This window comes from Tiliqua scincoides, chromosome 3 (assembly GCF_035046505.1).
Source record: "Tiliqua scincoides isolate rTilSci1 chromosome 3, rTilSci1.hap2, whole genome shotgun sequence".
In the NCBI taxonomy this organism is placed as follows: Eukaryota; Metazoa; Chordata; class Lepidosauria; order Squamata; family Scincidae; genus Tiliqua; species Tiliqua scincoides.
Genome location: NC_089823.1, coordinates 172,727,412 through 172,754,407, shown reverse-complemented (window position 1 = coordinate 172,754,407; position 26,996 = coordinate 172,727,412). Strand labels below are relative to the sequence as shown.

General features: G+C 41.0%; 1 protein-coding gene across 2 annotated transcripts in view; it reads left to right on the top strand.

The window, feature by feature from the left end:
• Nucleotides 1-26,996, top strand: part of LHPP (phospholysine phosphohistidine inorganic pyrophosphate phosphatase) — a 150,363-nt gene that overhangs the window by 13,991 nt on the left and 109,376 nt on the right. For both annotated transcript variants that reach the window (XM_066620667.1, XM_066620668.1), the window contains exons 2-5: nt 11,425-11,612; nt 13,722-13,875; nt 20,586-20,649; nt 23,042-23,134. In XM_066620667.1, the coding sequence (XP_066476764.1) occupies nt 11,425-11,612; nt 13,722-13,875; nt 20,586-20,649; nt 23,042-23,134 (499 nt within the window). The remainder of the gene's footprint in view (nt 1-11,424; nt 11,613-13,721; nt 13,876-20,585; nt 20,650-23,041; nt 23,135-26,996) is intronic.

Here is a 26,996-nt window from a genome sequence, read left to right as displayed (position 1 = left end):
AGTCAGCTATTTATTTAACTTCCTGTAGCAGGACACTGGCTCAGTAATTGTTAAAATGAGGCAAAGAATTGCTACCTTTCCATTAGTCTCAAGTTTAATTGTTTACCAACAGATGCTCTTTATATACAAAGTAGAATAATTATTTCACACTGGAAGTGTTGTATTGAATTTGATTGGGTTTTATCGATGATAATTAGGGGCTTCAAAGGCAAACTGTTAACTATCCATCAGTATGAAACAAAGACCATTGTAATATGATTACCAAATTATATTGTCCATAAAAATGTTGTGATTAAGGCAGCTCAGTATAGTTGAAATGGCAAATAAATTTATTTCCAGGGCTGTGCTAATTAAATAATGGCTGAACTGTAAAGGGTCATAGGTGTCTTTGGGCTAAATACAGGCAATCAGGGAAAGGCTCTTTGAGCTATAGTCTGCAAAGACAAGCTCTCCCCTCCCCCTGCAATTTCATCTTACAATGAGATCTCCATTACTGTGTTATCAGGCTCAAAGATCAGAGGGCTAATTGGTGAACTTTTAATCAATTGGTGGCAGTTAATAGATGCTAAACCCCAAGGCTACTGGTTTTATGCTTTGAATTAGAACAATAGGACTGGGGAACTAGTAAAGTATCAAGGAGATAAGTATGTAACAAGGGTTATAGCTGAATTACGGTATGTGTTTTACAGATTATCCTTAATTGTATCTGATGTTCGTTTGCCAATTAATACATGCTTGTACAGTATTAGTAGAACCAAACTAGATACAGTACATTTCTTAAAAGGGTTTACTAATAGCAGCTATTATCACCCCTAGAGGGATCAGGGCAAAAGCAGGGGGAGTGAGTTAACCCTAAATGCAGTATGTTTTTACTAATAGGACAAGTAGCTTCAGGGCAAGAATGATTTTCATAGGAGAAAACAGGGATGGTGAAGGATTCACATCTCTGTCTTGTCTGGTTTGGCCCTAGAATTAGCTTTTAACCTATTCATGCTGCTTGGTTTCTTGTGTTTGCCCATCTGTCCTGTGGCTTTCATTAACGTATGAAGGTTAGGTAATTATTTCCAATTCCGGGCACTTACATCAAATTTTTAGGTGTCAAACCTGCTGAGGGATGAAAAACTTTCAACTTTGTGATCAATGTGTTAGGCATTTAGGGTTTTAACAGGGAAGGCCACAGAGTGGCACAGGTCATGCTTTGCATGTACTGTACAAGATCTTAAATTCAACTCCTTTCTCTTCTGCAGTAAAAGAACTGCAGGTGGTACTGCTGGTTAAGACATCTGCCTGTGATCCTGGCAAACTGCTACTAGTGAGAAGATACAAAATTAGCCTAGATATTTAGACACTAACAGCTTAACAATTTTCCATTCCAAGTCATACTTTTTAGTCAGCACTCCAAACTAAGATAGTCTTTATTGCACCAGCATACCACAAAGCTATAAATTCAACCACAAGAGGATGTCTGAGATGCAGACGGCATTTGCCCTGGTTCTAAAACCATTCTGTGGTTTTAAACATTATAGTGTTTGGCCTTTGAAGAACTGCTTAATTTTTGTGGCTATACAGCTATTTTGATCCTGACTTATGCTCACTTTGCAGCCACATTCTGAGGCATCTGCCCACAGAAGTGTTTTAGAACTGTAGTCTAATCAGCACAACTGTATACATAAAATGTGATTGCAGCTAGAGTAAGATAGGATTACAGCCTCAGTCTTACTGAACACAACGGGGGCTTACTTCAGTGTAAGGTATATGACATCATTTTCAAACACTTCTAACCATAGTTAAATACTAATGAAATAGGATCCTAATCAGATGTAAAATGGGGGAGGACAAGGAAGCAGAACCCATTCTTCCAACTCCCCAGCACAACTTCTTAACTACATAGGCCAAGGAACCAACAGAAGAAAGAGCTATGGTGAGGTCTTTAATGATCGCCTATGGAATAAGACCATGAAATGTGCCCCTTCCCCTCACACCATGCTTAGGACTTCCAGCCATATAGTTCCTTATCAAAGGGAACTTATGTAGAGCCATAGTTCAACTGAAAAGCATAGACTGCATAGAAGAGGTCAGAGTTTTCATCTGTGACTGTAAGTGACAGAACTGGGGATGTGCATGATTGCTAGTCAGACACCCTGCATGTGGACCAATAACCTCACTTGAATAGCTAGTTAAGCCATTTCTACCCATATATGCAACAGGGATCAAATGTGTGGGCTGGGTAGAAATGGGTTATTTCATGTTCCAGGATGCCTCCCCTCTTCCCCTTTACAATACTGATAAGCAAGACTGCCAGTGTTTACTAGTTATCTCAGGCTACTTGTGGTGCAAGAGCTGCCCACAGAACAGGTCAGCAAATGAGTAAAAAACATCAAGGTACTTTTCCATTATGCATACTTCAACCTATTCCTACTCTCTTCTTATGTCTGTGGTTTTGGTGCTTTATCTGTTGGGGAGGATGCTATATTTGCCCATCCATTGTAGGAAATTACTGTTTGTTCTGCTCTCATTTTCTGATCCTATATGGGGAAAAAATGAGTACTGTATTGAATGTTTGGCCACCATGATCAACCAATGAAGTGTCTGATGTTCACAGCACATGTAGCTGTGCTCCCTCTATTGCACTCACTGGTTTACAATGGAATACATGCACCTGTTTGTTTTTAATTTTAGACTATTTCAGCAAGGCCCTTGAGGCTGTTCACATCACTTAAAAAGCAACACAGTGACAAAAAACCGAAACTCCTTCCTTCCTTTTTCATAAGGCAGTTGTTGCCTCATGGCCATTATGAGCGTGGAGGAACACAGCATTTTTTCTGAGAGATGGCAGAAGCCTGTGGAAAGCAGCTATGATTATTCTTGCTTGCTTGCCTCCCCCACCCCGTTCTTGACTATGGATAAAGATGAGCAGTCTACTGAATCTGAACACTATAATCTAAAGATTCATTTTTGAGTTCTAGGCTACAATCATGAAGTCTAGATCATATCCTGATGTTTCACCCTAACACTATAGAGAGCGATATATTAGCATATATGTATTAACCAACTAACTAACAAGGAAGACAATAACAAAACACAACAGACCCAGCTCTAAATGTCTGTTCGGTTGCATAGCATGGTCTTAGTAAACTTTTGTTAACTAGTTTCAGTAAACAAACCTTTAATGTTGGTTCTTGTTGCTTGTCTTTACTCTTATCTGTTCTCTTCAGCTTTTTGATTGTGTTGTCCTTCTCCATCTCTCTGTGGCCTCATAGGGGTAGGAATTAAAGGCTTTCTTGGATTTATGGGATTCTCCCCTGAGGGGCACACTTTTGACATATAGATATTTACTGAGTTGCGGTTATGTGCAGTGCTACCTCCTCTTGATAAAAGAGTGTTGTGAAGCCAGTGCACTGCTTTCCCAGTGAAGGGCACTCTGTGGGCATAGATGAGCAGTCTTTGGATTAGAAGGAGAACCAGAAAAAGGAAAAACCAGTAAAGCAAAAAGTCACCATTGCTACTTCTACCTGCTGATGTCTCTTTAAAAGCTTGTACTACATATCTGCCCATCCCAGAGATCACAGAACCATCAATGGTAAACCTGTGGTGAGCAGCCAGTGTGAGATATATTCCAACCCCCTTTTTCCAACCATAGTGATTTCCCATTGATTGATTTTTATGTATGCCATTGTGGGAGCCCTCCTGACTGAAGGGCAAGGGTTGTAACGGTGGTATCATTTCGTTTCCATGGTTGCACTTTCCTTCTTTGGTAGTGCCAAACTTTGTTCAACCCTTTTATTGCCTTTTTGGGGCAATTGTGCTTGGTGGATTTACTCTTACTGCTTTCAGGACCTCAGTTATGCATATCCTGTCACTATGCCCAAACTCTCTGTAGGGTTGCTGTCCAATTCTTTATCATTTTTTCTTCTCATTTTAAATTATGTGCCACTTTTAACTGGTTTCCTTTTGCCATTCTGTGGTACAGCTGTAGTCATTAAATATTCTCGCTAGTGACCCAGTTTTCTGCCCCACATAGTAACATGGATCTCCTGCATTCTTCTTGAGCTTGACCCAGCTTGCTTCTTTTTGTTATAAATATCTATTGTATATACATCTACCACCTCTCTCACCCCATTTTCTTTTGGCTGCTTTTGGCCTTATTGTTTAAAAAAAAAAGAGTAAATAAGAAGAAACTTAAGGTAGAATCCCAAAGTAGTTGAAAGTGGAGGGGGCATTGCCTCTGGACACAAGCAAAGGAAGCTTAATAGGAAATAGGTTATGATGAATTAAAGTTGCCTGTGATGAGATAAATACTGTAAAGATAGGAGAATGATGAGGAGTCATTAAGGGATGCTTCTTGATATAGTTCCATGTTTGTCATTAAATATTTTATTGTGTTGTGTGTAGGAACTCTGAAGGAGACATTCAGACATTGTGTTTGTGTCTGTGATGGGAGATGCTAGTGCCACAGAACTTCTCCTGTCAGCTATAGAAGACCGAAGAGCCCATATGAGTTGTTAATGACAATGTTCATGAATATCTAAAGAACCAGCGTATAAATAAATAAGATGAATGTATGCTATACTATCAGGTATCAACCCCATTTTGTTTCAGAAAGTATAGCCTGGAGAATCTTGCACAGTCTATCTGAACAGAAGTGTCACCTCTTGAAGTCAGTCAACCTGATTAGATAATCTGAACCCTCTGAAGGGGACTGGAGCTCTGCTCTGGTAACTTCCAGAGTGCTTTCTGAAGCCTGCAGAGGGCACATGTGTTCGCCCATGGCTTTTGCTTGCTTCAGAATGAAACCTGGAGGCAAAAAAAAAAAAAAAAAGACTTTTGGTTTCCCTCAGGAAACCAGAAGGCCTGGGCAAGCCATCCCTGCGTGTCAGAATGCCTTAAATGACCTTAAAACATCACTTATATTTCCACTTAAATTAAACATCACTTTCCATTTCCACTTCCAATTAAAACAATTTCCTGAGGGAAACAGGAAGTCGCTTTTTTGCCTCCTGGCTTCATTCTGAAACCTGCAGAGGCTGTGGGCAAATGCACGTGGCCTCTGTGAGCTTCAGAAAGCCCCATGGGAGTGACTGGAGCACATCTCCGGTTGCCTTCAGAGTGTTTAAAGACACCAAAACTGTGTATTTGGCTATCTGTGGTTTTCGGTATCTGTGGGGGGGTCTGAGAACGAATTCCTCTTGGATACCGAGGTGCCACCTGTCTATCCATTAGCAACCAAACACTAGTTGTCTAATACTTTGAATTATTTGACTTCTCATGTATGCCCCATGTGTCTTAAATCTTTTTTTTCTTTTTTAAAAGTGATTATTACTTGCTGAGTAGCACTGCTAGCTATTTGGGCATGTGAGGTGGTTGTATAATGGAGGACGATAAGCAGAAGCCAATGTATAGAGGATTAGACTTTATAGGGCTAAAAAGTAGTCTGGAGATGCATAATGCAAATCCCTCTTGTAGACATAATTCTGCGTGGAGCACCCTATAAAGCTTATTTTAAGATCCTTAAAGGAAGGGTAGTTTTTAAATCAAAAACAAAGGAATAAAGGGGATTTCTATATAAAGAAAACTGAATGTATGGATGATTAATGAAGAATCATATCTACAAGTGGGTATCTGAAAACCATGGTACTTCAAGATCTATACAGATTAGAAAATTACACACTTTCGCTAATCTCAAGCCTCCCAGTAAGTCATAAGAGTGGGCACATTCCTCAGTTTCATCAGGTTGTTGGTTGGGCATGTCTGAGTGATATGAAAATATTTTTTAATTTCCGTGAAGAGCTGTCCCTTATGCTATGCCAGTTCTTTGAACTGACCTTTACCTCTTTCTGACAGAACAGGACAAGACTCTGAGTGACAATGTCCCACAATGCAATTACTGTGCGTCAGATGAGCTGGTCCTTTACAAATCACCTCGAACTTTACACATCTGCTGGCTGTCAGCATCTGCCAGGTTCATTCACCCGAAAATAATGAAAAAAACTCTCATTATTGTGCCATAACAGGTAAAGTGTTAGGACAATTATTGGACATCCTAAGTGACCTTGCACAGTCTTAGCCAACTGCCCTTGCCAACATTTTTTGGGTCAGCTTTTGGGTATGTAAAACACAAACCCTCTTTCCCACCCCCTACTTTTAGATGACATAAAGGTTATAACAGTAGGGGCAGATAAATCAGGGGATCATGTCAGAGCTATCCTTACTTTCTAAATTGCTGTAGTTGTTCCTTTTGAAATAAAATCAGAATGAAGACCAGATTTCAACTCATAAGTGGAGTTTGTGTATCAGAGGCTGAATGGTCATCCTTCTTGAGGTTATGTTTGCATCAACACTCCTTGGTGTGCCCTTTTTTTTCTTTTCTTCTTTTCTTTAGCTTTTGTTTATGCCTCCTAGTGCCAGTGTATTATTCCTCTTTGGTCCTGTCCTACTTTTTGGACATTTGCAGTACATTCACTGGTAGGCTTGTTTGTGGGAATTAGGGCTCTGGCCTGCTGCTTGAAACAAAAGTTTACAGCATATTGATTTGTAAGCAAAGTAGTTAATGGATAAGTGAACAAGTTTGCCGTGTCCACCAGTAAGTGACAGCAGTCCCCACACATAGCACCCAACAAGAAAAGCGAACAAGCACTTAATAAGAACATAAGAAAAGCCCAACTGGATCAGGTTGAAGGCCCTTCTAGTCTGTGGCCCACCGGCTGCCTCTGGGAAGCTCACAAGCAGGAGAGAAAGGCATGTTTCTCCTCCACCATTGCTCTCCTGAAACTGGTATTCTAAATACTTCCTCTGAACCTGGAGGTACCATGTAGCACTGGGCTTCATAGCTGTTGATAGACATGGATAAATTCCCTTTTGAAGCTAGCCAAGCTAGTGACCATCACTCCGTCTTTTGGCAGTGAATTCCACAGACTACTCATTTACTGTTTGAAAAAGTATCTCCTTTTGTCCATCCCAAATCTCCCACCATGCAGTTCCATTAACGGGTGCTTCAGCTTGTATGTTAACACACTTTTCAGCCAATAAACCTCTTTTCTGAAAGAGGGCCCAATCCTATCCAACTGTCCATTGCCAGTACAGCCACAGTGCAACCCTGAGGAAAGGGAACAAACCTTACCTGGAGGAGGCCTCTGTGACTGCCCCCATCACCACAGGATGCAGCATATGCCCTGTTGGCATGTCTGCACTAGTGCTGGAAAATTGGATAGGGTTTGGCCCTTAGTTTCTGGAAAGACTGCTGTTCCTAAACTGATACAATAGTGACTCATATAACAGGTTGACAAAGAAAATATTAGCATGAACTTAAAAGGTGCTGACCACCTATTAGGATTTACCTTGAGGCAGGGCTTCATTGTTAAGGCTTAGTCCAGAAACCAGTGATGAAATAAGAACATAAGAACATAAGAAGAGCCCTGCTGGATCAGGCCAAAGGCCCATCTAGGTCCAGCTTCCTGTATCTCACAGTGGCCCACCAAATTACTGTAATAATAAGGGTGGTTTTTGAGCGGTTGCAAAATCCTAAGGGCGCTGTGTGACCACTTTTAGACTACAGACATATAGAAGAAAAGGATAGGGTTCCAAATCTAGTTTGAGCCTTGACACTTCATGCTGAGCTTTTGCCTCCTTATGTTAGGTTCACAGTGGCTGAAATTAATGGCTCACGCCAGAAATTAACTCAGAGTTGCAAGGATCACCACTTTGTTGACTTCAGTCAATAAATAACTTTTTCTTTGGGGGAAACGACACATATCTCTTGAGGTTAATTTGCATTCCCTCAATTAATTGGCCTGCTGGCTCGATGTCCTTGAAACTTGCTGTTGTGATTGGTCCATGAACAAAGAATTGTCCATAGCTTGTTTTTAAAAAACAAAAAAACCCAAAATAAATGTAAACCAGAACTTCTTTCTTAATTCTGAGATAACTATGACACTGTACTTTTAAAATTTGAAGTGACAGGAAATGTGTACTCCATATGGCCTTATGCTCTTGTATACTTTCTCTGTAATGTTCAGTATGCTTACCCCAGGTGCTAAGCTATTGGACAGTTCTAGAAGGCTTGTTTTTGATATAACAATGCATCTTTTGTTAGTGTCTATTTATATTGGGTGTCGGTGTCCTACACCTTTTCTTCTTTGCTTATCTGGGCAGCTCTGTGCTGTTCCTTGCCGGACAAAAAGTGACTTTTGTTCTCAAAGTGTTGGCAGTGAAGGAGAAGAAAAGGTGGTGATACAGTATTCCAAGTGTATTGTCACAGACCTCATGTTCCATGCATGCGGAATGTCTTCAGTAAGAAATGTATGCCTTCTCTTATTTCAAAGGACTTGGAATTTTAAGATGAACTGTTAGGGTGCTTCTGCATGGCTCTTCTTTCATAGCACCCAATAGGAAATAAATTGGAAAGCACTTCAAAGAAGAGGTGTTTGCTAGAATGCAAGTTTGGCCTAGTCATTGCTATTTTGTGTAGCAGTTATGGTGCTTTCTTTGCTAGTTCCTTTGAACTGGTAACCCAGGGATTAAGACCCCGCATTGTTGGTTTCAGGATGTTGATTTGCGCACTTGGCAAAACTTTCACCTGGATTTGCTCTTCAACTGTGGGTCTGAATTAAACCATCGCTACTTCTGTTGAAGTACATGGGGGTAACTTTATCTGCCATACAATTTTATTGCTTTCCATTGTTCCAGATTTTTGTGCGTTAATCTTTTCAGATATCAAAACAAGAATTAAATTACTCTTCTAGTTTTCCTGCAGTTCCATATGTGATGATTTAGAATGGTTTGATTCTTCTTAAAACCTTTGCAGAATATAAAATATAGTATTGTTTTTGTTTTTATACTACAGTTTAAGCCTTATTTGGAATAACAGATGTGAAGTACTGTCATCTAACTGTCAAACCAATTGTTCATTGTTCTGAGAAGGTCACATCATAATTCATTAACAATAATTATTCCCTGGGTACATGCTGCACTTCTTTACTCAATTGCTTCATTAGCTCATGAGTGATTCTCACATTCACAGCTCCAATCAATGAAGATATATTTATAATGTACAAGTGGATGCTATTAGTTACAATATATTAACTGCTTAATTTAAAATAGAAAAGCTATCTTTATGAAGGGCAATTACCCACTAAGTGTAATTGATAATTCACATACCTATGATTAGGAAAGACAAATAATACAAAAGGAATGAATCTAGGGATGACATATTTAGACATTTTAAATGGTCATAAGTTGTGGCTTTTCAATGGAATCACATTTTTCAAAATTGCTTCTGGAGTTATATATTGCCAGAATTTGTCTGAGAGATATGTTCTCCAGTTTGATGAAGGCAAAAAGAAAACTTCATGTTTGTTTGTTTTTAAAAAAAACAAAAACAAAAAACTAGAGTTATAGATTTTGACCTTTGGAAAAAAGGTCCTATATCACCTGTATTTTATTTTCTCCCTCGGAATAATATGCAGGTACCATTTTGAGACACTTGCCAAATTTGAAATAATCCTGTTTCCTGGGTTAGACCAGCATGTTCGTGTTTGGTTTAGGCCTCCCTTGGATTTTACTATCTGTTTTAGATATTTTACTATCTAACCTGCAAAAACTGCAGCTGCAATGACTTATTTGTTCCAGGAGTCAGAAAGTTATGTCCTCAATATCAAGGTCTGAACCTATTTGTAATATACCTTTATTGTCCCATAATGCAAAGAACGTTCCTCTGTGTGAAGACAGAGCACAGGGAAGGGTCTTCCTTATATTTTTATTTTGGTTAGGGTGAAGTTAACAATTCATCCTGAGCTATTGAAATAGGGCAGAACAAAATCCAAATACTGTATACACTGGTGAGTTCTGCTCTGCCTGCTGTCGTTGACTGAGGCTTGATTGGCATTCCTATGGGGCAGGGCCTTCTCCGTGATAACCCTCTGTATGTGGAACTCCGTGCCTCAGGAGTCTTGTGATGCCCCTTGTCTCTCAGTTTTTGAATGGACACATCTGTCATACAAGGCCTTTGCAGGGTCTAGGTGGCCATGGAGTGGTTTGTGTGTGCTGCTGTCATTTCGGGTTGCTTTGCTCTCTCTATTTTTATTAATTTAGTTTTGCTGTTATTTTACTGCTAGTCATCATGGAACTTTCACTAAAAGGCAGGATAAAAATAGAAAAATAAATACCATGTGATGACAGACTTGTGTGAATTTGAATTCTGAGTATCTGATCTTTTTCCAATTTATAGCGCTGTATAGAATAAATTCTTGTTAGAAATTAATTATGCTTAATGAACTGTGTGGACTGGTCTGTTTTATTCTGAATTTTTCTACAGCACGTAGTGATTTCAATGTTTTTGTAAATGATAACGCTTCAAATTTTCTGTTGTATAAGCTTCTAATGCCAGGGACTTGTCTTTTCACTATTCATAATGTGTGGCATTTCATATGTAAATAAGCTAATAATAATGTGTTGAGGCAGAGGCTTGGCACACATGCAGACATTCGTACAAGGTATATTTAACATACTGACAGCTGCTCATTATTGTAAGTTTGAGTAATAATAATAACATAATGATCCGAGTTATTTATTTCAGTTATATCTGAATCAGCCTTGTTGGAGTGCTGATGCTGACTGCCATAAAGCAGTCGGCATCAGTTGTAAAAGGCACTCTTGCAGCATACTAAATAGTGCACTGCCAGAGATGCTGGTGGGAAGCTGGAGCCTTCCCGTTTGCATAGCCGGCTCACCTGCTGAAGCAGGTAAGTCAGCATGAGGGCTGGAGAGACGGCAGAACAAGGGAGGCAAGCGGGTGAAACTGAGCAGGGAAAGGAATAACAGGGTGGGGAGGCTGCAGAAGATGGTGGATCCAGCGGTGGTGGCATGTACCAGATCCTGCCCCCTTTTCCTGCAGTCTCCCTGCATCCTTTATCTCAGGGGTCTCCAAACTTTTTGACCAGAGGGTCGCATCAGATATATAGCGTGGTGCTGAGGGCCGAAAAAAAAATGTAAATATAAAATTTAAAAAAATAAATTGGAGATGGACCTTAAATGAATAAATAAATGAATGAACGGGCTTATTCATTCAACCTCTCTGTCCCTCAGAACACCCTCCAGGCACAATCAGAGCACAGTTCTGGTCATGTTCTGTTGAGTGGGCCGGAGGCTTTCATGGGACAAGAGGTTGGCCACAGGCCAGAAAGAGGCTTGCTGTGGGCTGCATCTGGCCTCCAGGCCGGGTTTCGGAGACCCCTGCTTTATCTCCTTGGACTTGAGACCTTTTGCAAAGCAGGAGGCTTACAGAGGTGTAAGGGAATATTTGCTTCTGAAGCCTCCCGATCAGCCCCCCGCCCCAGGAAACAGGACACTTTCTTTTTGGCATGGTGGCCCAGTGGGTGGGGGAGAAGGATGGTATTGTGCTTCTAATGTCTCATCTTTTTACTCCAACAGGATCAAGGCATCTGGCCTGAAGTTGCGGTTTTGCACCAATGAAACCCAGGTCACACGAGACAAACTTGTGGAAAAGCTGCAGCGTTTGGGCTTTGACATTGTGGTGAATGAAGTCACTGCTCCAGCACCAGCAGCATGCCATGTACTGAAGGCACGTAGCCTGAGGCCACACCTTCTCATACACCATGGTTTGTTTCACTTTGATTCTGTGTATATGTTTTACAGTCAAGCATAATGTATGCAGTCTGGCGAAGCTGCAGTCTTGCTTCTGCATTGAGAACAAAGACATTTCAGATGCGATGGGGTGTATTTATGTCAGTCTTACAGGTTGGATCCAAAGCAGCAATCCTCATCTGGAGGGCATCTTTCCCTTGTGGAAAGGCTCTTTTACCCACTGTGTTGAACAAGAAAAGTAAAATAAGATAACCAGAGACATTTTTTCTGCAAGAGCTTCACAACCTCTTGCTGGAGCGTGAGAACTGCTACAGAGTCTACCTATTATAACACAGAATGAACTCTTGCACTAGTTTTTGCTTGGTGTGTAAAGGCCTGGCTTGACTGGATCTTGGACCTTATCCTGCCATAACTTCTGTGGGAATCCATCTGTAGTGATGGGCCAATTCAATTAAGCTTCTTCCCTAGCTATATTTGATGGTACCAGAATATTTATATTCTGCTTTTCAACCGGAGTAGTTCATAAAGCAGTTTACATAGTAAAATAAATCAATAAATGGTTCCATGTCTCCAAAAGGCTCACAATCTAAAATATATAGAAGAGGCACCAGCAATAGCCCCTGGAAAAGATGCCATGCTGGGTTGAAGAGGGACAGTTGCCCTTCTTATGCTCAATGTAAGAGGAGCACCACTTTAAAGGTGCCTCTTTGTCCAGTTAGCAAGGGCTGCTAAGGAGGCAGTGGCTGCCTCTGGATAGTATAGAAAGACAGATAGAAAGACATAGGTGTTTTTTTTTTTTTGCAGGGGGTGGTGGTGGGCTCACAGAAGGGTGCATTCTTGCAGAGATTATGTTCCTGTCATACAGCTCCTGGTCTTTCCTCTTGCTTTTCCCCTCCCCCACTTTTATTCTCCCCATAACACTGTGAGGTAAGTTAGGCTGGGGGTTAGTGACTATCGCAAGGTCACTCCGTCACCATCATGGCTGACTGAGGATTTGAACCCAGATCTTTCAACATTCTGACCATGCTGACCATTCTCAGTCCCCACATCTCACAGAAATTGGGGTGTACTTAACCATTCACATGGATGGGCAGCTAGGTGTACGTGGACTTTCATTTCAAAAAAGCTCCACAGCCTCATGGTGCAATAATTTTTGACTCGCTGTTCTGACTAGTCTGAATTGCTCAAGACTTTGTGGCTATGTGCTCCTTAGAGGAACAGCAGTGGCAAATATAGATGAACAGAAGGCATGTAAAGATCCATACTGAAGCTTCAAATTGCAGTTGAAACTTGAGAGGAGTAGGAAGGCGGCACCATCAAGGTCACTCTTTCTAATTTCACGATAAACTGACATATCTGAAAGTATCACTTCTGGGAATAATGTGGTGTATGGTCTTTGCTCTTGAGTTTCATCCCTGAAAATAAGTAAAATGCTGAACTGCAACTTTGTGGTGTCAACTTCATTCTAAATTACTATTGTCTACCTGCAGTCTCATCTGTACATTTGCCTGCTTCCTCAATGGTCAAATGTCCGTATTTTCAGATGCCCTTTGGCTTATGACCTGACCCTAACACTTGCAGTAATAGCAAAGAAATGCTTAGGAATTTGGGTGTGCAAACACCTGTGTTGGCACAGTAAACATAGTGTCACACACTGGTATCACAGCAAACGTATACCAGCTTTACAGGAAGAGGGCATCTAAAGATATCCTTAGAATGAGCGTATGAGTTACACAGAAAAAAAGATCAGCAAAGTCCATAAAATGACCTGCTATGGATAGCACATAACTAGATGTCAAATGTACTGATAGCCTTGAATCACAATGTTTCTTACGTTGCCTTACGCAAGAAAAATATGACAGAGTTGTTCAGTCTTTTTGAGCTCTGTATCTTTGGGTTCTCCTGCAGAATGCAATGGAGTTGGAAGGGCAGTCAGAATAATAGCTGTTCTAGAACTTTTGTAGCTTAGGCTGCAATCCTATTCACACTTTCCACACTTTATAATGGGACTTACTTCTGAGTAGTCATGCATAGACATGGACTCTTAATCAATTTACATTTGCTTAGCAGGAGGGAAATTGGGAAAAGGCTGACAAGACTGACATTTCGTATTTTTTTCTTAGATGTTGCCCCTGAATTTGCTGACATCGATAAAGCAAATCCAAACTGCGTAGTGGTTGGTGATGCAGCAGACAACTTCTCTTACAAAAACCTCAACGAAGCCTTTCAAGTTCTCATTGGTCTGGAGAATCCAGTTCTAATATCCCTGGGAAGAGGGTAAGTATTATTATTATTATTATTATTATTATTATTATTATTATTATTATTATTATTATTATTATTACTACTACTACTACTACTACTACTAACAGTATTTATATACCGCTTTTATGCTGTATGCTGGGAGTATCGTAAACATCATAAACATTTGTGCTACCAGGTGATGCACAACTTTGCTTCTTCCCCTGTTTTTGTGGCACTGGCTAATGTGTGCTTGAAATTGTCCAACTATGTTCTAGCACTATGTGGAGCTTTTGTGAAGGTCTGGCACACCAGAAAACACTTTCCGTAGGCACTCCTCCCTGTTAGAATTGGGGCCTTTGTCAAGGTTAACTTTCTTTGGATGCAGCCCATTGTCTCTCCATCCCCAGCTATTGGGATTTAGGGTGAATTCTTCATAGTGGCATGTTATGTATTTGTCACAGTCCAGGCTGTCCACCTTAGGAAAATATTGCAATCTAAGGCCCAAATCCTAACCATCTTTCCCACACTGACATAGCTGTGCCAAATGGGGCATGTGTTGCATCCTGCAGTTGGGGGGTAGTCACAGAGGCCTTCTCAAGGTAAGGGAATATTTGTTCCCTTATCTCAGAGCTGCATTGCCCTCAGCTTGGGGCTGGGAAGTTGGTTAGGATTGTGCCCTAAGAAAGATTTTCCACAAAACTTCCTATCTGGTTTTGTTGCCCGTGTTGACGAGGGAGAGAAATCTTATTTGTATCTATCCGTGCACGAACTGATAGTTTTACTTTTTAATAGAATGATTAAACTGATATACCATAACAGTGAAAGTGGGGCAGAGTAAGAAAAAACAGAAGTGTTGAATTAGGTGATGGGAAGAATACCTGACCTGACCAAAGGGGGGACAAGCATACTGGTAAAAAGGGACCCCAAACTTTGACTTCAAATAGGAGCTCTCAGTACTCTTTCTGTGGCTCTGATCTTTATGTGTGTTTTTGCATTCAGTTTCTAATACATTTTTTTCTCCATTATCTGTTGAATATTGTGTTCTGGGAACACAGGCAGGCCACCCTTGCGAAATCTTGCTAAGAGTGACGCATGGAGAAGCCCTTTGGCTAACATGCAACTTTTTATCAGAAGAATCCCACTGAGATCCACTAATCCTGACTTGGCTGAGCAAGTTTTGAAGGCAAATGCCAATTAATGATAAATTCTCACAGTTATTAGGATCCATTCTCTTTTACAATATAGTGATATTTTAAAATATGTTCACCACTGGCCTGAGAGACTGTAGTGACAGCTCCTACTTCAAGGAGTCTGTAGATGATAATGGGGATGAAAAATCTGAGCTAGTGGATTATTGACTGAACAGAACTAATGGTTGTAAGGAGCTGCTGAAATCCATTGTAAGATTCATCTGTCACACTTGCTGTCTGATAGGCAAAATCCTTACTAGCTTTGGTTTAAAAGGGTAGAGTGGAAGATTCAGAACAAGCAGAAACATTTCTTCTTTGACAGACTTGGCCTTTAAAACACAAAAAGTAGATTCTTCTGACACTGGAAATCATCATTACAGAAAAACTGTATTTTCTGAGTACAGAAATACTCAGAAAATTGTATTTTCTGAGTAAATGCTGAAAAACAGCATTTTTTAAAAAAAGAACAGTGACGGTGGTAGTTTTTAACCCCGAAAATGTATGTAGATGTACCTGTTTCATTCTAATAATGCATTGAGGTGTTTGTGATTGGAAAATACAGGAGTTGTTGCCTAGGAAGAATAGATCCTAAATCACAGATAAAGGGCTGTATGAAGGACAATGAGAAGCAACAAATGTGGAATTTATTATGTGCATCTTGTTTTTTCTAAGGCAGTGTTTCTCAAACTGTAGGTCGTGACCCACCAGGTAGGTCGTGAGCCAATTTCAGGTGGGTCCCCATTCATTTCAGTATTTTATTTTTAATATGTTAGACTTGATGCTATGATGGTATGTGACTGCATTTGGGGAAATGTTACAGATCTGCACTTTTAATAGGCTACTATGTTTATTTTTTTAACAATGATAGTCAATGGGGCTTACTCCTGGGTAAGTGTGGATTGCAGCCTAGGATTGTCAAAACTCTTCCTACTTGATGATATCACTTCTGGTCATGACATCACTTCCAGTGGGTCCTGACAGATTCTCATTCTAAAAAGTGGGTCCCAGTGCTAAAAGTTTGAGAACCACTGTGGAATGTAGGGGCTATTTTTGTTAGCTATGAAGAATACTAATGAGATGTGCAAGCCAGTCATATCAAAAGCTAGCATAGCGGGGCCACCGGTCCTATGCTGTATCCAGCATTGGATTCAAGCTGGCAGGAGGTCTCAGAACCCAATCCTAAGCTCCTAGTGCCAGCCCTGTGCTAAGCGTAGTGCCAGCTGGAAGCCCGCCACACACTGCATGGAACAAAGATAGGGCTCTGGGCAGCTTTGTCGAGGGGGGGGGAGGAGCATACCAGGGCAGGGAAAAGGAATTGGGGCGGGACGGGGACAGGACTGGCGGATCTCTGCTCCTCAAGATCCAGAATCCTGCATTGGATCTTCTGGTCTGACATGGAGTCTCTCAACTTTGCACCAGCAAAATAACTGGTACGGACTTGTGTAGCCCCATCGCAGGCACTGTGCCCTTACCCGGGCGAAAGGACCGAAGTCGGCAGAGATGCCAGTGGCTGCTTGGTGCACATAAGATGCAACGGCAGCCATTTTGGTGCCGCTCCTCCTCTGGGCACAGGCCAGCTTGCAACTGAGCTTATCAGCCTGCTCAATGGGGCTACTTGGATCTGAGCCAGCTATTTAGCTGGTACCGAACCAAGTAGCCCCCTGTAAACACCAGCAAGCCCTATCCACTGGAATGTATTTCTGAGTAAGCATACTTAGGATGTGGCTGAAAGTGCATTACATCTTATTAATTTCAGTGTGAATTATAGCCCAATCCTAAGCATGTACATTTAGAAGTAACCCTGTGTTCAGTGGGACTTGATTGCAACTGAATGTACCTATGTTTGAAGCTGTAAATGTAGATGATGTTGGTTTGTATCCATTCTACTTATTCCTGGTCAGTCACTGTACTCGAGGTACCTTTTCTTCTGGGTAGCTATAAGTGGGGGATATTCTATTAACTTACTATTGTTTACCTCTCATATGATGTGGGGACTGACCATAGCTAACTTGAGTGAGGTGAATGTTGCAAAAAATGTGCACAGCAACATGCATGTAAGACTGCACTACTTAAATGTGCAGTCTTAAAAGATCTGATGGTTTTGAAAAAGGACCATCAGATCCGTCACTGCTTTGTGAGAAATGATAATGTGAATTTTAGCTTGATTAAAGTGGACTACTATGGTGCCATCTAGGAGTAGTACTAGTCTAATAGCATGTCTTTTTTTTTTCTCATGTGGAAGTTCAGTGATGTACGTAGAAAGTACTGTATGTGTAAATAGTGTTCCTTTTTCATCCTTGCTTTGAAGAAACTAGTGGTCTTTCCGCTAAAGTTTTAGTTATTTCTCCTGCAACCTGGTGCATTTGAGTTACTGGAGCAGAATGCTCTGCTCCTGAAAATTGAGTGATTTACATTTAGCATCTGTTTTGGGCGGAGAGTGGGAATTGGCTTTGTAATTTCTTCTGTCATGCCACTGTCAGAAAATTAAGCTGTTTACGCTAGACTATAGAAGGTTAATGGCTGATCTAGCAAAGGTCAAGTGGTCATTTTAAAGAGAGGCTGTGCTGAATAATCGAAAATGGCAGAAGGATAAAGCATAAAATCTTATCTGACTGCTCATCCTACACATTTTTGTTCTCTACCAATCTATCAAGGGACTTAAATGAAAGCACTTGAGGTTCTCTGGCTCTCTAGTGTTACTATTTATTCCTATATATAAAACAGTGTAAATATATACACACACACTACATAATATTCTGAACTTGAGGAAAGTCCTCAACATTTTGAAACAGAAGGCTAGTATTAGACTTGCTTGCTAAGCACAGCTATTTGGAAGGAAGTTCTGCTGAAATAAGTAACGCTTCCAAGGTTACATGGTTAGAGTTTGTCGGTTTTGGTGGCAAACCTCAGACCACTTAATGTTGCATGTCTGGTTGAATTCAGTGACGTCCAAACTCTCCATGGATTTAATTACATCATTGGCTCTGTCTTTCTTCCGCACAGTAAACAGCATGTGCCTTGGGGGCCCAATCTGAATCAGAACTGCAGCAGAGGGTAGGAGGGCATTATTACCCCCATGGTCTCAGTTTGGAAACCATCTCCCCCAATGCACATGCACTCTTTGTTTTGCAAAAGGCTCCACAACTCAGGTGGGAGCTTTTCCTCAGTCAAACAGTGTGTGGGAGGATGTATGTGTGACTAAGATTGGAACTGTGGAGGGGTAGGTTGTAAGTCTCTCCCCCTCATGGTTTTGATCTGGATCAGGCTCCATGCTATTACCAGATAAAAGCAAGTGTGGGAGCCAGTAATGTGATTAAAGTTGCATCATGCTTGACCATGATATGGCCCACAGTAAGGTCTTCATACATAACATGAAGACTGTGCTTTAAAAGTGTGTCGTGCATGCAACAAGCATCCCTACCCATTGCCATCTTTAATGGAAACGTATGTGACATGTAGTGCCATGGATGTCTACCCAGAAGCAGGGTTCAGTGTGGCATACTCCTGAGCAAGTTGTATTCCATCCTTAGTAGTGCTATAGAACTGAAGCAAATGGAAGCTTTAACAGGTAGATTAATTATCTACTACTTTAGTGATGAATAAGGGCCCCAATTTTGATTGGTGAGAGCAAATTTGAGTTAGTTGAGCAGGAAGTAAAGGGCACACTGGTTTATTTTTAAGGCTATTTTGATTCTGGCCAGTCTAGGATGGGGTGCTATCCCTATCCCATTTATTTTCAGCCAAACCTAAACCCATTCTACCTCTGCTCAACAGACGTTATTGAATTTCATAATTCCAAATTGAGTGCTGTGTGTGTGTGTGACAGACAGACAGACAGACAGACAGACAGACAGACAGACAGACAGACACTGGGCAGAGTAATATATAGATCTTATTAAGCAATGTGGAAGAGTTTTCCAGACCTTGCAGTCCTTAAATAGATAACTGTGCCAATGCCAGTTATCCTGGGGCAATGCCAATGCCAGTGGGTCCTGGGGCAAAGCCATGGACTAGGTCCCCATGGTGCCCCTACCTACAAGTGATGGTGTAGTGCAGTGTTTCTCAAACTGTGGGTCAAGAACCATTTGGTGGGTCATGACTTGATTGTTGGTGGGTGGCAAAACTGCATATAACAAGCAGATTGCTGAGAAGAAAAATGCATGGAGCCCTATGTAAAGTGAAACTGAACCACATTGTGCATTTACTTGTGAGTAGGTGACTGTGGCTTGGTCAGTTGTAAAGGACAGGCCAAAAGGACTCCGATGCCACCAGAATGATCCCAATTCAATGAACACAGGTCCCAAAAAGGAGGGAAATCCCTCCTTCCAAGCTGACAAATGTATTGAGCCCAATGGAAAGTGAGACTAAGCTAAATGTTCACCTTTACTCACAAGTAAGCAAATGTGCCTTGGCTCATGTTGAGGGTCAAGCAAAGGGGAATGCAAGGTCACCCGAATGAAAGTGGAGTTCAACCAGTGCTCCAGAAGGCAGTCCCTCCCCGCACACAAAGAAAAGGACAAAAACAGGCTTGAGCTGGTAAGGTGATTTTTTTTCCTTTTAGACTTGTAAAGCTAGGTGGGTCCTGATAGTAATATAGTTTAAATATAAGAACTTAAATTGATCTGTGCACTGGGTAGAACTGAAAATTTTACTGATTTTGCAGGAGGTTCTATTGCTGGCAGGATACAAAAAAAAGGGCTGGCTACCCCATCTCAGAAGGCAAAAGGAGAAGGGGACGGCAGAGGATGAGATGGTTAGATAGTGTTACAGAGAAAATGAACATGAATTTGGACAAACTTCAGAAGTTAGTGGTAGACAGGGGGGCCTGGCATGCTTTGGTGCATGGGGTCACGAAGAGTCAGACACGATTTAATGGCTGAACAACAGCAGCAACACCCCATCTCATCTTCTCTTATTTAAGTATTTGTTTTACTTTAATGTAACTATAATTCTTTATTTTAATTTGCTTGATGACGTCACTACTGGTGGGTCCCAAACAGATTGTCATTCTAAAAAGTGGGTCCTTGCGCTAAAAAGTTTGAGAACCACTTATGTATTGGATAACACCACTGGCACCAGTACTGGGAATTCAAGAGTCATTTGGCCCAGTTGGGGATCCTCTGATGGATCCATTGCAGCTAGTGGCTGACACCTAATGTTTACTTTACCCAGCACTACCGTGGTGGGTTTTGCAAATCTTTCCATTCATGTTACCTACCCCCGTCTCCATAAGGCCTTGACTTCATTTCTGTCTCTATCTGCCCTGTCTGTTGTCATCTTAGAAGCCACAGTGTCTCAGAATGGTGACATTCTACCTACTGCAAGGGGTGTATGTATCTGATCTGCTGCAATTTGCGGATTGGTGTTTTCTCATGTGCCTAGTCTCAGTTTAGTTCTGCTTTCTACCAAAAGGTCTGTATTGTGTTGTTAGTTTCACTGCTTTAAAAAAAAAATGTTGAAGTAAAACTTGGAAGAAACAAACTAAATTGTTTGGAAAGGACCAGGCGGGAGATTTACGACATTTGAATTTAATTTGAACCCTTTCCTTTTCAGACGCTATTATAAAGAAACAGATGGTCTAAAACTAGATGTTGGAGTATACACGAAGGCTTTGGAGGTATACTTATCATTCTAAAGGACATGCTGTTTATACAGTTACAGTTCAATAATTTCACTATATATCTGTTTGTCACTGATTGTTTGTCATTTGTTCATAATGTAGGACTGGTGCAAGATTTCCTGGTGCCTAAGGCAGCATGTCAAATGCTGCTGCTCCCTTATTTGATGATATGCCAGCCTCTTTTCCTTCAACTCCCTGCATCAGAAAAGGAAGAGGGGATGTAGTAGAAGATGAGGTGTGGAGGAGAGGAGAGTGGTGGGCTAGAATGGCCTTCTTTTTCCACTCTGCTCCATCATACTCCCTTCTCTTCTGCTCCATCCACTTCTCCCTTTTCCAGTCCAGGAAGACCAGTGGAGGCAAGTGGGCGGACACAGGTGGACATTTCCTGCCAAACTGCTGCCTAAGATGACCACCTCAATTGGTCTTATGGATGGGCTGGACTTACCAGTCAGTATTTAGGAACAAAAGAGTTGCTTGTTCCTTGTACAAGAGATTGCAACTGTGACTCTTGTGTGTTTTGTTTACAAACTATGGTAACTATGTCTTAATTTAAATGTTTTGCTTGTCATTTGGAAAGTACTTTTTTGCTGTTTGAGAGGACCTGTTGCCGGCTCTGAAGAAATGCCCAACTAGGACAGTGATCTCATTTAATCTAGTTTTAGCCCTCTTTTTTTCCTTAAGCCTAAGGGTTCAAAATGTCACTCATAAATCAAAGGACCTAGAAAAAAGTAAGTGGGGATGGGGAAGAAGGATTCTCCCCTTTGTTAAAAATGGATACAGTTCACAGACTTCTGTGTGGGTGTCATCGCCCTTTAAGATAAGTGCACCTTCATTTAGACACATTTTTCCCCTCTATCTTCCTTTAAGAATAACGATATAGTATTGAAGCCTGCATGGAATAGCACACTGAATTCCATGAACTACATGGAATAGTGCACACCTTGTGCAGCTTGTTGCCATTTTGGTGGTATTTGATGTCAGATGTGAACAGAGACACCACTTTGGAAAATAAAGTCACTCCAAAGGGTAGAGCCATGAACTGGAATGCCCAGAGTATTCAGGGGATATGCCTCTCCTAGAACCAAAGGAAAGATATGCTATGGCATGCAAGCTGAAGTTTCATCTTGGCCACTGGGCTCATATAAGGGTTTGTATAGCCAGGGAAATGTTCATGTTTATGGCTTAGTCCGCACATAGTCTCTGATCTGAGCTACAGCTTGAGGGCCCTACTTATAGCAAAACTCTTTTATGGCTTAGTCCACACATAGTCTCCAATGCTTGGGTTCCCTGCTTATAGCAAAACTCTTTGAGGCTTTTTGCAGTATGTGACTCCATTGTTTCTCTCTCTCTCCCCCCCCCCCTCTCTCTCTCTCTCTCTCTCTCCACACACACACACACACACACACACACACATGGTATCTCAAGAAAGTATACCCACACTTTATACTGTCAAATTAATTATTATTCAAACATGTGTAAACAGAAGCAATTGCTTGACCTACAGCGCAATCCTATGCATGTCTACTGGCAAATACATCTCAGTGAATTCTAGGGGACTAACTCCCAGGAAAGTGCATAGAAGATTGCAGTCCCAGATGGTTGGTTTGAAATGCTAGCACTGGAATTGTTTCCCATTGGTGCCTGTACACTTCTGTCATCATTGGCAAAGAGATCTGCAGACATCCACCAACCATTTGTGCTGGGAAAGTTCCAGGCATCTCTTCAATTGCTTCTGTTAGATCAGGGGTGTCAATTTCATTTCATATAGTGGGCCAAATAGTGTTCATGGTACCTGTGGAGGCACCAAAAGAGACATCATTAAGCAGGAAGTGACATCATTAAGTAGATGTTGGCCAGGAAAAAGCGCTTTGTTCTCAATTTCACTCATCAGCTGCGAATGACAGAAGAGAAAATATGCAAACCTTGATCATATTTTCAAGATATGGGAAAGTGTGGCCATCTTTTCAGCAGCGCTGCTTCTGCTGAGGCTTTCTGAAGTGAAAGCCTATTCCTGAAGTGAAAGGCTATTCCTGAAGTGGTGCTGTGGAAAGGATGGCTCTAGGACACTAACAGGGGCTGGATAAAGAGCTTCTCGGGGCTGAATATGGCCCACGGGCCTTATGTTTGACTCCCCTGCCTTAGATGTTTGTTGTAGGCTTTCTGCAATGGTGTATGTATGAGTTATAGCTCATTAAAATGTGTGTACGTATTTTGGAACACCCTGTATATAGATATATGTATACACACACGCATGCACGCACAGAGGGAACTTTCATTATTTGAACTGCCTGTGATGGCATACTTCTCAATCTGCTTGATTTATATGTAACTGTATCCAAAATTCTCCCCCCCCCCATCATACAATGTTAATTCTTGTTTTGTCATCTAGTATGCCTGTGATATTCAAGCAGAGGTGGTGGGAAAGCCAGCCAAAATGTTTTTCCAGTCAGCCCTGGCAGAAATGGGTGTTGAACCACACCAGGTAAGATGTTTTGTTTAACTTTTCACCTGTGTTGATTCCAGCAATATTCCTGGCAGCAGACCTGTGAGGAAAATGCTTTTACAGGCAGTCTAGTTGTGCAGACAAATATGCACAAGTCTGCGGTCACCTTCCTGCAAAAAGTAAAGGGAAACAAATTCATGGTTCCCATGTTATGACACTTTTAAGGAAGATTTCTTTTAGCACAAAGTGGTCTTAGCATATTGTTGTAACAGTTTTTCATGTTTTGTAACACAAAAACGAGAGGGGTGAATCCTGTATTTACTGAAGCTGTACCATGTTTTGCCATTGAAGGATCCATTGAGACCCTAAGACTTGATTTCAATGAGATACTGGGCAAGTAAGGAGAACTTAACTGTGTGGTAGAGTGTAGTGTGGTACGTGTGTAGAGTGTATTCGAATACACCGATGCTGAGCCTGTGAATAGGGAGAGTCCACTGTATTCTCTACCCAATGAGTAATTAATCTGTGGAACTCTTGCCATAGGATGTGGCAATGGCACCTGGCTTTGATGGCTTTAAATGGGGATCGGACAGATTTCTGGAGGAAAAATCCATCACAGGTCCTTGATGACAGGATGCAGCCTCTGAGTGTTAGAGGCAACCTATAGAAATGTCCTTTTTTTCTTCTACATGCCTTACCATTCTCATTTTGTTTATATCATCTTACACAGCATTAGGACAGAAATATAGAATGAGATCCAGGTTTATGTAAACTAAAGGCATAACTTCTGATGTGGGTTTCACCTGGAAGATATAAGAGAATTTTGAATTACACGATAAGTCTATTCAGCAGTTCGAATGACTTAAAAAAAAGAAAAGAAAAAAACAGGTTTCTTAAAACCTAGAAATGATGCCATGACCCTGTATTTCGTGCTTTGTTTGTTTTACCTTTATTATAACATTAAGAAGAATCTAGTAAGTCATCCAGGCTCAGATGCCTCATGATTATTGTCTCTTAAAACAGGTTTCAGAAGTGTGGTATTCATCTTACCTTTAAATATTTCTAATGTTTGAAATTGAAAGATATATTGCCCTTATTATTGTATAAAACTTTGAGATTTGGAATTAAAAACACATTTCAGTTCAGGTTATGGGTATGTGTAATGTCTTCTCTGTCTGTTCCTAGTTCATTCTTTCATACACTCTTCCATGCAAGTATCTAACCCTCACCATTGACACATGCACAGTAGTATGTACTGCACATGCACGCTCTCTAACAAATAGGTAGCTGTGATAGTGCTACAGATTCCGTTCTCTGCTTTTCCACTAACAACACAGAACTCATTCTGTTCCTGTGCCTTGTGTGCTGACCGTGTTCTGCCATTAGAGTGTTAGTAAATGTCGTGTAACACCTCAGCTGTGGTGAAGTGTTCACGTCAATATATTGAAGCCCCAAGTTTTACAGCCAATAGTTATAGAGATTTCACAGACCTGCAGCCTATGTTTTCCTTGGGTCTCTCTGCTGAAATGGTTGAATTTGTCTAAGGCTTGGTGGGGAAGACTTAAAATCACAATCTTCCTGTATCTCTCCATGTTCTGTACTTTTCTATTTGATACCTCATTTGTCTCTCTGTGACTATAATGCTCTCTATTATTGAAAACTGACTTTGGGCCCAATCCTGTCCAACTTTCAGCACCGGTGCAGCCACAATGCAGCCCCAAAGTAAGGGAACAGATGTTCCCATACCTTGAGGAGGTCACTGTGATTGCCTCCCCACCACAAGATAAAGTGCACGTCCCGCTGGCGCAGCTGCACCTGCACTGGAAAATTGAATAGGATTTGGCCCTTAGACTGCAAGATTAGATGTATAGTTGATAAAATAATACCAGAGGACAGTATTCCCCTGATGCAAAACTCAATCTGTGTTTCAAACTAAATATGTCTTGGTATCAAAGACATATCATTTCTGTCATTGAGTTCAGTTTGAGACTTTTAAAAATTTCATCTCATTAACCCTAATGTTGCCAGGTAGTGTTCCTGAAAATGCTACTTGCTCTGTGATGGTTCTTTTTCTGCAGTCTGCTATTCGTAGACTGTTGTCCTGATCTTTCCTCACAGAATTATCTTGGAGCTAAGCTATATGTTTCACTTTTTGTAATCTTCCTTCACAAGTCAATCCCTCAGCATTCTTAACTATTTTTGCCACTCTTCTCCAAGCTTCTTCCAATTTGTTGCTATCTTGCTGGTAATGAGATGGCCAGAACTGAACACAGTATTCCACTTGTACTAATCCATTAATCCCAACTTGAAGAGCCAGGCGAACCAAAAAACCCATTTCAGAAAAATGCATTTCTTGAAAAAGTGGGAAGATTTTGAGGGAAGAGCTAAGTGGGTTCAAGTCTGATTACTTAAAAAATAAACAATTCAGGAACTACATAGGAAAGTCTGTGTTTGGACTCAGTAAGGATTAGAACAGGAGCCCCCAAACTATGGCCCACAAGCCACATCCAGCACACCAACACATTTTAACTAGCACACATTTTGACTGCCATTAAAATCATGTGCAACTACCATCATTTTCCCATCCTAAACAGTGAATCCTTATCATTGGATATGTACTTCTGTGGACCAAAAGCATTGTTGTTTTGTTCAGATGAAGCTTCAGTTTGTTAGCCCATATTAGCCTGTAACCAATTTTGGGCAACTTTCAGAACACCCGCAGCACTGAGTCTATCTAGTGCTGGAAGTGAATGTGCTACTACCAAGAAAGTGCTTCTCCATGCCCTTGGGATTGGTACAGTGGAATTCAAATCTTGCTCTGAGGGAACTCCTTTTCCACAGTATCTCTGCATGTGGCAGAAGATTTGGGAGTAAATCTAGGGGCATTTTCTGAGTCAGTCCCAGGAGTTGGCAGTACCTCTTGGGTCTAAGCTGTCATTTTGTATGAATTGAAATTGCATCCTAGAATGCACCCAATATCCCCCTGTGACTGCATGTTGTAGGGGAATATTGATAACAGCTGCCATTACCTGCCTTCTAACTGCAGAATCCCTGCCTAAGCTGCTGCAAAACTCCAGGATTCCTGTGAACACAATTTGAAAACCACCGGCTTGGCATTCAGATTGGCTTTGCACTGAATAGTGATTACAACCTGTGTGCATTTGTGTTAGATACAAATCACTTGTGGACTGCATCTGTTATCCTGCCTTCTCCCTTCTATTTTTCTTTCTTTCTTTCCTTTCAATCCAATACATGTCCTCTATTTTTTTGGACAGGAAGTAGAAGGAAGAATTGCTCTGTATTTTAATGTTTGATTGTTAGCTGCCTTGGATGCCCTTCGGTGAGAAAGAAGAAATACAGATCTAATAAATAAATAGTGGTATCCACTTATTTTATTTTCCCCCAACCTTTTTAGAAACTTTTTTTCCCAACACAGAAAATCTCACAGTTCAAAAAGTGTGTGTACCAGCAGCTTTCCAACCTGTGCACTTCCTGCCAAAACAGACGCTTGCATGTTCTTTACACTGGCTATTTTTATACATTGTGTGCACATTCTTTTCCAACACAAAGATTATCCATTGTACATGAAGCAACTTCGAGTGGGGACTTGAGACTGCTGTTTTAACCATTGCCATTTTTTGGCTAGCGACTGCCTGTTTTGTCTGGTACATGTCACTGACAATTTATGTATAAGTGTTGTGTATGGTAGTCTCTGCTGAGGATAATAAAATAAAGGCCAGCATGATGACTTTTATCCCATAAAATTGTTCAGGTCCATTTTATGTATTGCACTTAAGTATAAAATTAACTGCATCATTAAATCGCTCTAAATCACCATCTGTGCTTGATAAAACATATTATCGCTTTCCGCTACCTTCATTTTGTCACTGCAGTGTCTTTA